The sequence below is a fragment of the Salmo trutta genome, chromosome 26 (genome assembly GCF_901001165.1).
Source record: "Salmo trutta chromosome 26, fSalTru1.1, whole genome shotgun sequence".
NCBI lineage: Eukaryota > Metazoa > Chordata > Actinopteri > Salmoniformes > Salmonidae > Salmo > Salmo trutta.
This window is the reverse complement of record NC_042982.1, coordinates 31,458,235-31,475,903: the sequence shown is the minus strand read 5'-3', so window position 1 is coordinate 31,475,903 and position 17,669 is coordinate 31,458,235. Positions and strand designations below refer to the sequence as shown.

General features: G+C 40.7%; 1 protein-coding gene across 2 annotated transcripts; it reads right to left on the bottom strand.

The window, feature by feature from the left end:
• Positions 1-7,255: 7,255 nt before the first annotated feature.
• Positions 7,256-11,823, bottom strand: LOC115163649 (forkhead box protein L2-like). Of its 2 annotated transcripts, XM_029715694.1 has the most exons (4): positions 11,718-11,823; positions 11,031-11,085; positions 9,929-10,294; positions 7,256-9,503 (listed from the first exon to the last, which is right to left on the bottom strand). In XM_029715694.1, exon 4 carries the CDS (start codon positions 9,037-9,039, stop codon positions 8,122-8,124), a length of 918 nt encoding a protein of 305 aa, XP_029571554.1. In that variant the 5' UTR covers positions 9,040-9,503; positions 9,929-10,294; positions 11,031-11,085; positions 11,718-11,823; the 3' UTR covers positions 7,256-8,121. The 2 variants fall into 2 exon arrangements, with proteins under 2 accessions (XP_029571554.1, XP_029571555.1); XM_029715695.1 differs by lacking the exons at positions 11,031-11,085; positions 11,718-11,823 and having other exon boundaries at positions 9,929-10,783.
• Between the last annotated feature and the right edge of the window lie 5,846 nt (positions 11,824-17,669).

The following is a 17,669-nucleotide window of genomic DNA, read 5'->3' as shown; positions in this document are numbered from 1 at the left end:
AGATTTAAGGTTTGGTATAGGGTTAAACATTTTTTAGAATAAGTGAGTGTCTACCACTGGGATTGAACACATGACCTTTCGGATCTGGAGGGTTAAAACAATACGTTTAGACATTCATTTCAAAGTGTTAAATTAAGGGTTAAAGTTTGGAATTGGGTTAAAAAATAAATACAAAATAAATGACTGTCTACTACTTGGATTAAACACATAACTTTCAGATCCAGAGTCATGGTACAGTTGTTGACACCCTGGGCTGAGTCCTCATGCTCAGCATCATTAATACCACTGGGATTGAACACGCAACCTTTGGATCCGGAGCGTCAAAACATTAAGTTTAGGCCTCCATTCCCAATGGTTAAGTTAAGAGTTAAACTTCTTATGGCTTGAGGGCGCTATTTTCACGTCCGGATGAAAGGTGTGCCCAAAGTATACTGCAGGATATGCATATAATTGGTAGATTTGGATAGAAAACACTCTAAGGTTTCTAAAACTGTTTGAATGATGTCTGTGAGTATAACAGAACTTATTTGGCAGGCGAAACCCCGAGGACAAACCATCCAGGATTTTTATTTTTTAGGTCACTTTCTTTTCAATGGGGTTTCATTGAGAATCCATAATTCTAAGGCAGTTGATTGCAGTTCCTATCGCTTCCACTAGATGTCAACAGTCTTTAGAAATTGGTTGATGTTTTTCCTTTGTGTAATGAAGAAGTAGCCCTGTTCAGAATGAGGCTCGAGGGAAGTGTACTGTTTGATAGAGTCGCGTGACCTGAAAAGCACACTCCACTTTGTTTTCTTCCGGTATTGAACGCAGTTTATCCCATCTTAAATTTTATGGATTATTTACGTTAAAAAATACCTAAAGTTGTATTAGGAAAGTTGTTTGAAATGTTTGGACAAAGATTACAGGTAACTTGACATATTTTGTGGTCATGTTGCGCGAGTTGGAACCGGTGTTTTTCTGGATCAAACGCGCCAAATAAATGGACATTTTGGATATATAACGATGGAATTAATCGAACAAAAGGACCATTTGTGATGTTTATGGGACATATTGGAGTGCCAACAGAAGAAGCTCGTCAAAGGTAAGGCATGAATTATATCGTTATTTCTGAGTTTTGTGTCGCGCCTGGTGGGATGAAATATGATTGTCTGTGTTGTTTGATGGGGTACTGTCCTCACATAATAGCCTTGTTTGCTTTCGCCGTAAAGCCTTTTTGAAATCTGACACTGTGGCTAGATTAACAAGAGGTTCAGCTTTAATTTGGTGTATTGCACTTGTGAATGTATGAAAGTTCAATATTTTTTATATATTTTTTTTAATTTGGCGCTCTGCCGTTTCACCAGATGTTGTCAAATCGATCTCGTTAACGGGATTTGAGCCATTAGAAGTTTTAAGGTTTGTCAACAACTCCCTAGCGAGACCCAAGCCTACTTGATGATAATAGCGCTCACTAATGCCCCTAGTGGACGGTTTTGAAGGCATTTCCCGACGACTTCAGGACACAGACAGTTGTCCAATTTCGAAATCAAACTTGAGCGATCTGCTTGGTGTGTCATATCTGTGCAGACAATTCTATTGGGTCTGGCTTTATGCACAGACATACAGTGCCTTCAGAAAGTATTCACACCCCTCGACTTTTTCCAAATGTTGTTGTGTTACAAAGTTGGTTACAAATGGATTTAATAGCCATTTTTTTGGTCAACGATCTACACAAAATACTCTGTAATCACAAAGAGGAAGAAAAATGTAACATTTGTAAAATATTAATATATCTTTATTAGATAAGTATTCAACTCTCTGAGTCAATACATTTTAGAATCACCTTTGGCAGCGATCACAGTGAGTCTTTCTGGATAAGTCTCTAAGAGCTTTCCATACCTGGATTGCCCATTATTATTTTCAAATTTCTTCAAGCTCTGTCAAATCGGTTGTTGATTATTACTAGATAACCATTTTCAGGTCTTGCCATATATTTTCAAGCAGATATAAGTCAAAACTGTAACTCTGCCACTGTCTTCTTGATAAGAAACTCCCGTGTAGATTTGGCCTTGTGTTTTAGGTCATTGTCCTGCTTAAAGGTGAATTCATCTCCCTAGTGTCTGGTGGAAAGCAGACTGAATCAGGTTTTCCTCTAGGATTTTGCCTGTGCCTAGCTTAATTCCATACATTTTTTTCCAGAACAAAATAATTACGATTACAAGCATAACCATAACATGATGCAGCCACCACTATGCTTGAAAATATGAAGAGTGGTACTCAGTAATGTGTTGTATTGAGTTTCCCCTAACACTTTTTATTCGGGACAGAAAGTAAATTGCTTTGCAACATTTCTTTGCAGTATTAATTTAGTATCTTGCAAACGTTTAGGAATATTTTTTTATTCTGTACAGGCTTCCTTCTTTTCACTCTGTCAATTAGGTTAGTATTGTGGAGTAGCTACAATGTTGTTGATCCATCCTCAGTTTTCTCCTATCACAGACATTAAACTCTAACTGTTTTAAAGTCACCATTGGCCTCACGGTGAAATCACTGAGCGGTTTCTTCCTCTCCGGCAACTGAGATAGGAAGGAAGCCTGCATCTTTGTAGTGACTGGGTGCATTGATACATCATCCAACGTGTAATTAATAACTTCACCATGCTCAAAGGGATATTCAGCTTTATTTTTAGCCATATGCCAATAGGTGCCCTTCTTTGTAGGCATTGGAAAACCTCCCTGATCTTTGTGGTTGAATCTGTGTTTGAAATTCACTGCTGGACTGAGGGACCTTAAAGATAATTGTATGTGTGGGCTACAGAGATGAGGTAGTTATTCAAAAATCATGTTAAACACTATTATTGCACACAGAGTGAGTCCTTGGAACGTATTATGTGACTTGATAAGCACATTTTTACTCCTGAACGTGTTTAGGCCATAACAAAGGGGTTAAATACTTATTGACTCAAGACATTTCAGTTTTTCATGTTTAATTAATTTGTAAAATGTTCTGTAAATACAATTCCACTTTGACATTATGGGGTATTGTGCCTAGGCTAGTGACAAAAAAATCTAAATTGAATCTATTTTAGATTCAGGCTGTAACACAACAAATTGTGGAAAAAGTCAAGGGGTGTGAATACTTTCTCAGGGCAATGTAAACTAAAAGAGAAAGACATATTGCAACATCTAAAGTACGCCTAAAATGCATTGGTCATGTCTTTGTCAAATAATATAACCAACGAATGTAAATAAACAAAACGCAACTCTACAGTTACATGTGCAAGGCTCATCTATACCTACGCTCAAATGTACTCAGAATCCTGTACCTGCTCAAATCATCAGCATGAATGTTATCTGTACAGTTGTAACAATTAATACAATATCTGGTGCATTAGAAATTGAACATAGGTATGATAATAATAATCATTATTGTTATATGCTAATATAGGCTATCATAATCATAATATAGGAATTTCAAAATATCACACGTTCAGTTGGTTAAATAGGCAAAGCAAGATATAGGCTACATATCCATGGTCGACTAAATGTAGGCTAGTCTCCGAAAATGGTTACTAGGTCGCTGACAACATTCCTTCTTTTTCGTGAAATGTTGTAAGCCTATTTATTATTTTAAGAAGCATGTTTAGAATACACTGGCCTTTCAAACACGTCCTTATCTCCTCGTTGTTTACAAAACATTAATGTGAGGAAGCATAAAATATACACAGCTAGGCCTACCTTCAAACCTTGCATTGTCGCTCCCTCTGCGCGCGCAGAGATTTGTGTCCAAGTGGCCGCGCGGTGCTGAACGGTGATGCTCGCGCGCTGCTCAATCCAGCTCGTTAAACAGAGAGACACACAATGTATAGCAGAATAGATCTACCGGATGAAGCGCCAGTTGGCTTCTCGGAGTTTGAATCAATGCTCAAGTAATGTCTTTGAACTACTGTTTGTTATTTTTCTTATTTGCTGAGGTAGTTTTATTCCCCAAGTTAAATAACTATTTGAATAGAGTGCACAGCATTAGAAAGTTGGATGGATTATATATAGGTACATTTTTAGGCCTAATTAATGTGGTGTTCTATTATTAATAAGAGTACATTGAGTTGAGTTGTTTCTCATGTTAGGCTACCTGTTTTATGATTTATATCCGACGAGGATTTGTTGAATTTTGCCTCTGCTAAAAGAACATGCTTCATTCACTCTAATGACATTTGACATTTCGCATTTTTCCTCCATTTTTGGCTATGGCTAAATGCATTGACTTTCGTTTGTGGGTCGAGGCGATTTGTTCTCTGATATTCACAAGACATTAAGGGACTATGTGTTTAGGTAAAAAAAAAAATATATGAATCCTTACACAAATTGGTCGCATGTGCTTGAACGAGGAATGCTAAACAGTTCAACACTCCATATAGTATGTTATGCAAACTGAGTCTCAAGTCATGGAATATGCCCACACAGAAAGCTAAAACCTTTAACCATTATGGTTTCTGTTGGGCTGAATGTATCTACAATTTGCCTCATACACATGTGATTACACAGGTGGGCTAATGCATTACACCATTCATTTCAACCAAGGCCCTTCAGCTGCAAGTAAAACAATGCAACAGTGGCACTAGGCCTATTAATAAACATGCACCTGATGATAGGATAAAACGGCTTTATATACATGGCATAGACTTCAAGGCATAGACTATAACGGGGAAACTATATACTGTAGGTCAATAGGTCATGCGTTGCATTTTCATCGTAATCATATTCTCCAAGTAAACAAACGACAAGGACAGGTGCTCTTTCCGTGGCTCACGGTGCCCGCACAATGAATAGCGAATTAAGGAAAGGGTCGCAGCGCCACTTTTGCCTCCATGCAAGCATATAAAGCAAACAAGTATTGGCTTATAATATATGAATGGCAACTTGTGTTAACTTGTATGTATAAAAATCCTGTTTTTTTAATGCTAGGAATTAAATACAATTGCATTTTCTTGAACTTAACTGAATAATGCACATATTGCCAAAGTGACTAGCCAATTTAGTTTGGTAAACGCCAATAATTATTTTGGGATTAATCCACAAAAAATATTTCCTATTTAAACTCCTGACAACACTGCAGGATTCACCACAACTCTATTTCTGACCTATAGTTAATGTATAATATGCATGTCATGAACGACGCTGCGAAGCGGCCAATGACTTTGGTTTGGAGCGGAGGGTGGATCAAGGTGAATGATTTTCTGTTGCAGGATTTCTGTCTACAGTCAAATAATGACCCTGTCAGTCTAAAATAAGGTTCGAACTCACTGAAAGTGGACATCCCATTCAGAAGAGCCTAGTGCATGACCCAGCCTATGACCCCATATGAGACAACCTAGGATCAATGAAAAGGTTCTGCTAGTGTGCTGTCAGCAGCCCATCGTAAAATAATGGCAGAACTGTTGAAAAGGAATTGGTTTGAGAGCTGCAATAGTAATATGAATTATATTCATAATATTCAATACAATGCAAATTCAGTTATGAAATGATTAATCATTCTAAAAAATGGTGATTGTAAAAACGTTTTAAACCATACAATAGTCACCCGATAGCTGTGTGTGAACCTGAGTGTTGTTAGAGTGATAATAGGTGGAAGAGGGTTGAGAATAGACGTGTATTGAAAGTGTTTCACTTGTCACCAAGTCTTTGTTATCAAGAGCGTCACTTCCCCCGGGTTCGGAACGGCTCTCCTGGGCCTCACTGGGAAGTGCACGTCCATCTAATTCAGCGGAAAGACGTGTGTTAAGCTATAACATCATTCTCTGATAGACTATAGCAATTTAGGCATCAACATGAAACATCGTTTAAACCTATAGGTGGATGCTATTGTTTTGTAGCCTGTAGGTTTTAAACGCTAATGACACGACATATTGCCTATAGGCCTACGTTTGATCTTAGTTTTGATGGTTCGTTTAGCAAAATATGCAGGAAAACAGTATAGTTTTACCTATTACTTTACGCAAGAAATTGTCTTCGTTAAAATGAATACAAATATTGATTTCATTGCTAGATTTCATACAGGTAGGCCCATAAAGGTCTAGGCTATTCAAGTTGAAATGATTTGGCCAAAATGCCTTAGGCACATTTTTTCGAATATCTGGACAACCCAACTGATGGCCAAGTAAGGTGTAAGACACGTCAGTCCACGTCAATATTTAGATAAGAATCATGCAGTAAAGGTTAAAGGTCAGCTCCATAGTGAACGTTTTGGGTGGATGGCAAAATGATTTCGAATCCGTCCATGGCTAAACTCCTTGGCTCACCTTGGTTCACCAAATTCACCTTATTGTGAATGATAATAACAAGCCATAATAATAATGATAATAATTTATTATAATAATAATAATACAATAGTAATAATCAAGTGCCACTGCTCAATTATGCATGAGCAGTTGGTAAACACACAGAGAAAAACCCTCATGCTCCTTGGAAAAGCCCACTGAGCTGAAGACACAATTAGCTTAAACACATAATGTAGGTTAGATAGCCTACATCATATGGGGATAATGATTAAATGGAATGACTTTGATGGCGACCCTTAACTTCTGCAGCATCTGTTTCTCCTAAGAATTCGGCCTCGGAGCAACGACTGCCAAAAAACCCTCTAAGAAGTTCACAACGTCTTCCTAAACACGCACGACTTTTTCTTCGATTTTCTCTCTTCCATTATTTCCCTCTGGTGACAAATGAGATGCCATAGACGTATTTGTTAACTCTAATAATGAATGTAGACTGTTCAGATAAGGCAAAAGTTCAATGTTTCATTTTGTAATGCATGCAAGTCCCCAGAGTAGGCCATGCTGTGTTTTCATTCCATCATTAATAAAGTCTAATAGCTCAACAGCTCTAGTAGTTTATAATGAAATGGCATTTCCCAAAACTACTTTCGAAAGGAAGAATATATATTTAGTGTATAAAACTGAAATATCCAACCAACTCCCTGAACTTTAGCTGTACTGTACAAAATTATTAGGCCTTATTACGCATCTGCTAGATATTTCCAGATGTTTTACGCAAAGGATTTACATGTCAATGTTTTTTAAATAAGTGGAATTTAACATTAAGCATTTTCAAGACAAAACATACACACTCGGGTTTAGGCCTAAGTGAAGAACATTCACGGACAGAATTCAAGTTAACTTCATCAGTGGACTATATAGTTCTAAGCCTACATTGCAAGCCTAATACGTTTATATAATACAGTTTTCGCACAAATAAGGATTAATTAATGACCAATGTTTTACTTTGAAAGAAAGTTTATTAAGACATTCACAAAACTAGAAAAAGAGGGAAAAGTGCTAATTTAACATGGTCCCAACATGTATGAGACAAAAATAATTACGTTTATAAAAAACAAGAAAGGTAAAAAAAATCTGTCACTGGACTGAATGTTATCGGAAACTAAACCATCTCTATCAAAGGTCACGAAGCCTACAAAGTCAATGACCCCAGAAGTAACACATCTTTGGTATTGCTCCTTCTGACGGTGCTCTCTCTCTCTCTTTCCACCTGCACCCCGATTAAGAACTGTGAAACGGTAAAAAAAATATATAAAAAAATAAAGACAGGCTAAATAATCAAATGTTCACCTGATCTTGCTGGAGTTCGCTCAGTGCACGATACTGGTTCAAATGCGTAGTTCTAATTCAATTATGACTCATTCAGGTGATGTTTTGAATTCCAAGACAGGGGGAGGGTTTTGTGTATTTTGTTTTCAATTAATTGTATTTTGAATTTGTATCCCCGTGAATAGGGAACTGGCCGGATTTTACAAATGTTTATAACATAGAACAGTGTTTATAACACACTGTTGCCTTCAGTCCAAGGCAACAGTGGACGCACGAAATGGCCCCCAAAAGTTCTGCTTTACCTCGTGCCTGGTCGAGACCTCTTAATACCACCATTTCCAGTTTTTGAAAATCCTCTCAGCATCCCCACTTGTATATCTTTCCATATGAATGTTCAGTACATTATTTGGATCAAAAGAGCCCGTCATAGTATTGTCTCTTCAAAAATACTTATTTTTCTGGTTTGAATACACAGGAATAGACTTATTGTCTTTCTCTCACAAGAGTCCATTTTACAAGTGGCCCTCTGGTAAACTCTAAATGTCAATCCTCGTGTGTAACGCAGAGTGTTTGCTCTCGTGATCCCAGTAAGAACAGTGCATCATGGAGAGCTCGGTAGGCTGGCGGGAGCAGGCGAACTGCAGGCCCGCTCCGTTGCTGGAGGATACCGGGGGCGGCGCAACGGTCGCGGGGCTCAGCTGCTGGGCATGGTGAGCGTGCGGGTGGTGGTGATGGCTCATGCCGTTATAAGAGTTCACCATGCTGGGGAGACCCATGCTTTGCACCCGGGAGTATGGGTTGTATGAGGAGGGAGCGGACAGTCCTTTCATATTGACGGGACTCACGTTGCCACTGGCCATCTGACAGGAGGTGTAGGACATCGGGGTGGGCGGCTGGCCCAGCGACCACGAGTTGTTCATGAAGCTGGATTGCAGGTACTTTGGAGGGGACAGGTAGCCGTACCCATCACCGCCGAAGAGGGATTTCCCGGGCTGGAAATGGGTCGGTGGAGGTCTGAAGGGACGTTTCATTCTACGTCTCCTTCTGTAGTTTCCCTTCTCGAACATGTCCTCGCACGCCGGGTCAAGGGTCCAGTAATTCCCTTTTCTCTCGCCGCCTCCCTCGCGAGGAACCTTGATGAAACATTCATTCAGACTCAAGTTGTGCCGGATACTGTTTTGCCAGCCTTTCTTGTTTTTCTCGTAGAAAGGGAATTTGGTTATGATATACTGGTAAATACCAGACAACGTGAGGCGCTTCTCAGTGCTCTCCCGGATGGCCATGGCAATGAGAGCCACATACGAATACGGTGGTTTTTGAGACGGGTCCGTTTTCTCCGAAACTTTTTCCTGGACCGGTTCCTCTTTGGGTCGCTCCTTATCCTTCGCCATGTTGGTGTCGTGGACCATCAGGGCCATTGCGTCATCCTCGGGGTTTTGGTAAGTGGCCATCATTGCGCACACCAACACAAAAACAAATACAGCACAAATACAGAACAACAAACGCGATTAACTACACTTGCAGACAATTATATTAGCCGTAGCACCTCAAGATGTACTTCAAAACAAAACTCTGCGGCTGCCTCCTTAACGTTGAGCGCGCAGAGAAATCCGTGTTTTGAGCCACAGTTGGTGACTTGTTAGGCACTAGACTCTCCTCTGGAACAAACGTTCTTCCAAACTGGTTTGTGATGGAGGCGCAGCCCAGGTTGTGGTTTGATTCCTCTCTAAGCCCAGCCCTTTTCGTTTTTTTTCCACAGGCAGACGGTAGGCCTACTAGTGGCGGTGGTTCTCCAGTGCGTCGTGCGACGTACTGCTCTGTGATTTGTGCGCATTGGACGAGTTCCGCCTCTGTTGGTTTACAGCTGCGTGGTGAGGAATCTCTCGTCTACCCACTTAACATGATCAAATACATTTTCCTGTTCACACAAGTTTCAAAAATGACATGTGTTAGAGTGGGGTTTAGACAAGATAGCACTCATTGCAAGTGAATAGGAAAACAACTTAGAGAAAAGTTTGTGTGTCAAAAATAAATGATTAAGAGGAAGAGAATTTCAAGGTACTGTAATTCATTTCGGGAATTTCAATGCCATTCAAGGCACGTGTTAATGTTGCATGGGACACCGTTATGATTGACAAAATCACTGTTACGTCCCGTATTTATGTTGACTTATAGTTTGTACAAAATAATATCCTATAGGCTATTCATAACTGATCATATTTTTGTTGTTTTATTTACTGCAATTTTCCATATTGTCCAATTTATAAGACAAGGTAGACCTGATATAAATAGTATTTTCAGCTATTGTAAGTAAATAGCCTCGGCCTATACATTCAGATTTACCTCAACGTGTTACTGCATTCCGTCTGACTGCAGGCTAAAGCCTCATTAGCTAGTGACCGCTTGTCCGCAGCAGCCGCAGAAAACCTGGATTGATAGTGCCGCTTAATTAGCAGGCGTTGTGATGGAGGTGTATGAAAGGGGTATACACTTCCCTGGCCACCCATGTGGGTCCCGTCGGCTTTCTCCTGGATGGTATTTCCGTGCTATGAGAGCTGACGCAGGTGGAACAGCATTGGCATGTGTGTCATCGCCCGCCACTGGCCCACAGTCTTTGCCCCGGCCGGCCGCTGTAGAGAAGCCCCAGCTCGCCTCCCGGAGGAACAGCTGAACAGCGGTGAACGCCAACCGTCTCCCAGCGCGCAATTACTACAAGACACAGAATGGGCCGTTTCCAGCGCTAAAAGAAATACTTTTCTCAGGTTCATGATTATCTCTTTCACATAGCATATGTTTTTGGACTGAAAAGCATATGCTGAAAATATATTACTCTGCTTAATTGTGTCTAGTTCAGATAGCGTCGACAAAATAAATGACGTGGTTACTTTTTAAATGTGTGTCAATTTATACACATAGCAATGATATAAATAACAATAATAATGAATTATCATACATAGCCTATCATAGGCTTGCAATGCGTAGATAGGCCTAACTATATTTGTGTACGAGCGTGTCAAAAGGCACCACATATAGTTACTAAGTGTAGGAACGTATTTTGTAAATAATTATGCTTTCAAAATCATGCTAAATATGCTATAAAACATCCACGGAGTGCTGCATATTCTGAAGGGTGGTACTATATACATGGTCAGGTCAAATGTGTTGGGAGATATCATTTGACCAAAATGCCCAAACATTCGTTTTCACCAAGATTAAAAATATATATTTTGGATAGCAAACACACATGAAAAGTCAAGGAAACATTTTGATGGTTTTATTTTTATTTTCAAAATCGAGGTGAATACAGGCCTCACTGACATGCTACTTTAACAAAGCGACATAGATGCGGTGATGTGGCCTTTCAGTGAATGAAAACAAAGAAGACACCACAAAACTTGAGCCTTTTGTTGGGCAGTTATGACAGTGCGCGTGTGTTTAGTAATACCTCGTGATTTGGGGAGTTGTTTAGTCTTTATTGTTGCGGAGAAAGTCTGTGGTCTCTTCATGTTCCCATGCGCCCAAGTCCACGAGGATTAGAACATGGAACACGAATAGAGAGAGAGAAGAAGAGTTGCTGAACGGTCAACGATCATAGATATTATCATTCAATCGTTTTGCTATTATCATATTGTTATTAAACAATCATTAATAACAACAGTGGCAGTAATGCCTATTGTGCAATAACATAAATGACTGTAATAACATCATTAGACTACCAGTAGACCTACTCATATGGCTCAGAAGGTTGAATAAAACGAAAAGAAAACGACAAAAAAACAAAACATTTGTAACAACGTGGGAAGGAAAACAAACGATGTTTAAAAGGCTACAAAGTCTCAAACTCAAGGCTAAAACTACAGATCTGTTTCAATAACTTTTTTTGTTTAAACTGGAATATTTACAAATTATTCAGCATTCCTGTGACAATAAATAATGTATTGTTGCCTAGGTCAGGACTTGTCTATGCCCTGCATGCTCTACAAGGAATATCTTGTCAAAATAGGTTCCATTGTATTGGAACCACGTGTTGGCCTATAAGTATTTATCAGTCATTAATGCCACTTATATGTTTTCTATTTTCAAATACATTTTTCTGAATACCACAAGATTATTTTGTATAAATAATACATACCTTTTATTGACTGAAACTCTGGACGCTTGCTTGAGTCTTACTCCAAACGACTGCAGGAGATCGTCGACTTTTCCCCGGGCACACCTCGCTCACCTGCGCGCGGCATCTGGCTCGGGCTGCTACAGTCACGCGCGTCACGTCACAACAAGCTGTAAATAACCGTGTTAAGAATCTGTAAACACCGCTAGCGCGAGGCCAATGTGTAACCTGAACTATAGCTTGGCTTTAGAGCGCGCTGAGGAATGTTAATTCGATTGTCACATGTTATCTTTATATCACGTTTTAAATTGGATAAAAGAGAACGAAGGAAAAAGTTGTTGGTTGACAAAAGAAGGTAAATAATATTAATCCACCTATTATAACATTTACATTACGCTAAGACATGGTTTGGGCGCACTGGCAATTTAACAGTCTCATTGAACCAAGATTGCACCAAAGGGATCATGCGTCATTTTTGGATGCATGGACATGTTCATAATACCACGCTGCAGAAAGAGAACAGTTGTATAGGGCAATATGGCAATAGTATGGGTATAGCTTCCGGATACACGTTTGAAGCTAGGCTATACTGTCTAAAACACCAGGCCTAATTTTTCTTCAATGACTGACTTTTCATCAGGAGTTCTCAATACCAATGGGCACTCGTCATTTGGTGAGGGACACGTTCAAATATTAAACTAAATTATTTAACATGAATGCGAATTAACTAGGCATAATACCAAAGGTTTAAGCAAAATAACAATCCAATTGTTATATTGAACGAATTGATCTGGACAAAAAAGCAGACATGCAATAAACCGTAGGCAAGGAAGGCCTATCACTGCTGTACAACAAAGAGAACACGAGAGAGCCATGAGATAGACACAGGGCAGCCTATGTTTTGTTCATAGATAAATACACACCCTCTACAAATCCTTCTCAAATTCTCGCTTGATCCCCAACAATCATCAGCGAATAAACGCTTAGTGTAATACAAAGATACAATGTAAAACAACTCCACAGCTGACTGGGTTCTGTTGCTGCTTCGCCGACGCTTTAATTGCAGTAATGATATATCACCTCGTAAATGCACCGAGGTTGTTATAGTTTTGTGTAAGTAGAAACAAATAGTAGTCAACATAATAATATGAACAACGATAATAATAAACTATCCGATTTTTAGTGGCAACCACCAGAATAATACAGAGAAATAACGACAACACCAAAATGGACAGAGCGCATGAACGCGCGCGTGTGTGTGTGTGTATGTGTGTATGTGTGTGTGTGACTGTGTCGCAAAGCCCGTTTGCAGGCCTACTATAAGATAACAAACCAAACATGGCAGCACCATCTCTTAACCGGCCCTCAGCTTTAATGCACTTTGAAAGACTTAAATTCCTGTCCTCGCGCACTTCCTGCCCTTGGTCTAGTCGAGGATGTTTATGATAGGGTGCGCGAGAGGAATGCGGAGGACGAGATCCGCCAGGTCAGCCCGGGGACCGGGCCGGGGCGAACCCACCGAGTCACAGCCCACGGAGTGAAGCCATGCACTGGCAGCAGTATATCCAGTTGAAGAGAACAAGACATACATTAGGGTTAGGATAGGGTATTCTATAAACATATGTATTTGTAATTGTGGTTAACAATACCCATCATGTATTAATTATGTTAATGTGAATTATGTTTTCATTAATAATAATATTTAATAATAATACGTTTTCAGAAATTCTCGATGAATATTTGTTGTACTAATTTCACTGCTACAATAACATTTCCCCCACAGTGGGGTTAAACTGCATCGGGACATTCAGTTGTTGCCATGCGTAGCCCTTATTGCTAAGCCTATAATAATAGAAATGTCGAGCATTATTAGGCTATGCGCACTGTTTTGTGTTTAATATAACCTGCATACATTATTATAACCATGTGACAAATTGTTGAACTGTTGAAGAACGGATCTTTCTTAAATATAATTTATGCATGCCTATACATTTTTCCTTTAGTCATATTTCGAATAAATCCCTCACAACTTTTACTATCTGATCAGTTAAAAACCAAGACACAGATCCCCCTTTCCACTTTACGGTTCACGCGTTAAACCTCTTATATTGATGTGTGACCAGCCAAAGCCGTGTCTCTGTTGCGGCAGTTATGGCGATGTATTGTTTTCTTTGGATATTGACTTTGCGTGTGACAAACTTTTTTGTCTGTTCATTGACCATGTGGGAGAAAAGATGGATCCTTCTGTGAGGAAGGAGGATGCGTAACAGTGCTGCTTCCTCATGGTTTCTATGCCGAACTGAAAAATAGCAATTTCAGTTAGTCCAAATTCTGTCAGCTATTCATGTAGCCTATTGAAATATTGATAATGTACTACATCTCTCTTGCAAAATAGTTTGGTCTCTGCTGAAGACAAATCTGGTTCTGTGAAAGTTCCCAAAACATTCGTTAGGTTGCAGTAAATGTTCTCATAACACAAAAACTGGCCAGTTGTGCTGATGATTATACAATGTTTGTAGGACTATAAAACATTAGCCTGATTTTGCAAGAACGTTCCCGGAACACATTTCGTCTGTTCTTTACCTGGAAACCTGCTGAGAATGTTTGGGGAATGTTCTGTGGTTGTTCTAGATTTTAGTTAATGTTAGGAGAACATTCCAAGGATATTTCAGTTAAAGCTTTTTCACACAAAACATAACATTTTGTTATCGAAAACATAATTTTTTTTCTCATGCGAATGTTAGATAAAACACCAACTAAAACTTAATGGGAATCTTAGCTGATATTCTGGGAATGTCCCCAGTTTGCTGGGATAACTGGTGAGTAAATATCATACTATGGTTCAAAATAAAATGAAACCAACCCTGATCTGAACTAACAAGAAACGCACTCTTTTTCATGACCATTGCTTACTAAATGTTTGTCAGTCTTAAATGAGAAAAAACACATTTCAAAACGTTATGTTGTTGTGTTATATTTCTAATAGAGACTGATAAATACAGATGTGAAGTAGGTCACCTCAGGTCATTGGTGCTTGAGTGCTTTTTGGGTTTGTCCAATCAGGCCTTGTCGCTCGGGTCAAATCACATCATGTAAAACATGAATGAGTTCACTGCTTGATGCAGGTATGTATGTGTTTGAGAGTGCTTGTGTGTGAAAGTGTGTTTTTGCATGCATGTGTATGTGTGTGTGTGGATCGTATGTGTGTGTGCACACAATCATTTTTATCATGACAGAAATAAGCTATGAACAGAAATGACTCAAAAAACCATGCTCCATCAGCCCCTCCAGGGTAGAGGGGGAGGGTCACCCGGTCCATCACAGTGTTGGTGCATCTGCACAGGGCAGGCCGATAGGGGAGGAGAGCCCCCCTGGTTCTCCCAGTTTGATCTCATTGGGTTACTGTGGATCATCTGTAGATGGCTGCCCTGCATTGATACATCAGCGAAATACTGCCTCCTCTGAATGGCATCCTTATGAGCTGAGGGGAGGACAGGAGAAGGGGGGATGGCGGATGGAGGGATGGGATGAAAAAGGAGGATGTACCCACAGCCCTCATGCAGCGCCTCAAATGTGTCTCTTCTTCCTCCCCAGAAAGAAGAGAGAGGATAGAGCAAATAAACAGGGACCTCCCCCCTGTTATCCTCCCTCTACCCCCCCTCTACCTCCCCACCCACATGGATTACGCTTTGGGAGGTTGAGGGGACGGGGGCATGAGAGGAGTAGACACACAGTGCGCACACACTGTCTAGTGGACACACACACACACACACACACACACACACACACACACACACACACACACACACACACACACACACACACTATACCCCGTATCCACCTCAAAACTCAAAGAACTAGTGTGTGTGTTGGTGTGTGTTCTTGTGTCAATCTGTTTTAAGAGAGAAAATGTGTTAATAAAAATGGTGGGGGGGGCTTCCTTACTTTGTAAATCCCCCTTTCCAACACACAGATCATTGTCAAAAATGATAAAGGAGCCCCCCTCCTCCATGCCTCCTCTTTCCCCTCTCCTTTGCCCTGAGCGGAAGGTGGCTGTGGTGTATTCTAGTGGCGTTGTGTGTTTGTCTTCCTTATCGCCCAGAGGAAGCCTATGGGAAGCACTAAGCCCCTCTCCCCTGCTCTGCCTGTTCTCCCCTGCCCTGCTGTCTCATTAATATCATCCATCACTCTCTTATTAACTAACAAGCCTGTAGTCTTTATAGTAACCTGGCATTAACGCCACAAAGGGACTGCTGCTTGGACAGTAAAGTATCTATTATATTCTATTGGTTGACCTCTGCCTAGGTCTATGAGCTGCATTCCTATTCCTCTATGGAGTAAAACAACAGATGATCTAACCATTGTGACGGACGAGAGAAGAAGAGGGGAGAGGAGAGGAGGGGAGAAGGAGGAAGAGGAGATGAGAAGATAGGAGAAGAGGGGAGAGAAGAGGAGGGGAGGGGAGAGAGACAATGTGTTCCTGTTAACCTCTGCTGAGAGGTGAAGCGCTGGAGCCTCCTGCCAACAAGATTCTCTTTGAGGCTTTCTTGAACCGGGGCCAGGGCCTAAATGACTCACAGGAGCGAGAGAGAGAGAGTGTGTGTGTGTGTGTGTGTGTGTGTGTGTGTGTGTGTGTGTGTGTGTGTGAGTGAGAGAGAGAGAGAGAGTAAGATAAGGTTATGTTTGAGGAAAACAGTGTGAGAGTGTGCATTTGTATGTGTGTGTGTGTGTGTGTGTGTGTGTGTGTGTGTGTGTGTGTGTGTGTGTGTGTGTGTGTGTGTGTGTGTGTGTGTGTGAGAGAGAGAGAGAGAGTAAGATAAGGTTATGTTTGAGGAAAACAGTGTGAGAGTGTGCATTTGTATGTGTGTGTGTGCATGTGTGTGCGTTAGATGTGTGAGATGTGTGAGTGAGTGTGTGTGAGGTGTGTGTGAGAGTGGGTGTGTATGAGAGCGAGAAGCAGCCTCACCTTCCAAAATAAAATAAAAAAGCTAATTACATTAAAACCCACCGTTCACATGGCTAACCTTCCAAACACACCCGTCAAGTCAGAATCACACTCAAATCTTCACAACCCAACAAGAGTAAAAAACTCAACACTTTTCCTCGTCGTATCCGATGGGATTAGATTCCAGACCAAATCAAAACAAGTCATTAGAGGTAATTGCCCAGGTAGCACTACTTCTCTGACCAAACAAACATGGCTGCCGACAGACAACCTGAAGACAGATCAAAGCTACTGTTTGACAGGAATCAGCCGACAGAACTCAAACAACCGGCATCTTACAACCCCCACAACTCACTCCCTCTCTCTCTGGCTTAGTGTCAATACAAACTACACACTGACCACACTGTCCTGACGTCTCAATGCAGAAACACACAGCTAAAAAGATGATTAAACGTTGAATGACACAAGGACAAAGACGGCTGGAATCAAACTTGAATGTGTTGACCTTCACAGTTGAGATGTGTGTGAACAGTTGAGCGTTAATGGTGCAGAACCAGAATGATACAGTCAGATGGGTAAGACTGGGTTCATTCTGCATAGGTGGTCTGTCTGTCTGTCTGTCTGTCTGTCTGTCTGTCTGTCTGTCTGTCTGTCTGTCTGTCTGTCTGTCTGTCTGTCTGTGCTGGGGTTAGTGAGGATATTGGGGCCTGCCTCTAGCTCTACCATCCGAATCAGAATACCCCCACCTACCATTCATACTCACCTTCCTCATATCCTACCAACTACCTTGCCTCCTCCTTTCCCTCAGTGTTGCCAAGTTACAAGAGTTACTCTTCAATGTTATACTTTATCTGTGCTCTCTGCGTATATTCTGTCTACTATCCCTCTCTCTCTCTCTCTCTCACACACTCTCACACACTCACACACACACACACACACACACACACACACACACACACACACACACACACACACACACACACACACACACACACACACACACACACACACACACACACACACACACA

Coding starts and splice junctions, on each gene's coding strand:
- LOC115163649 (XM_029715694.1), bottom strand. CDS start 9,039: ATGATGGCCACTTACCAAAACCCCGAGGATGACGCAATGGCCCTGATG.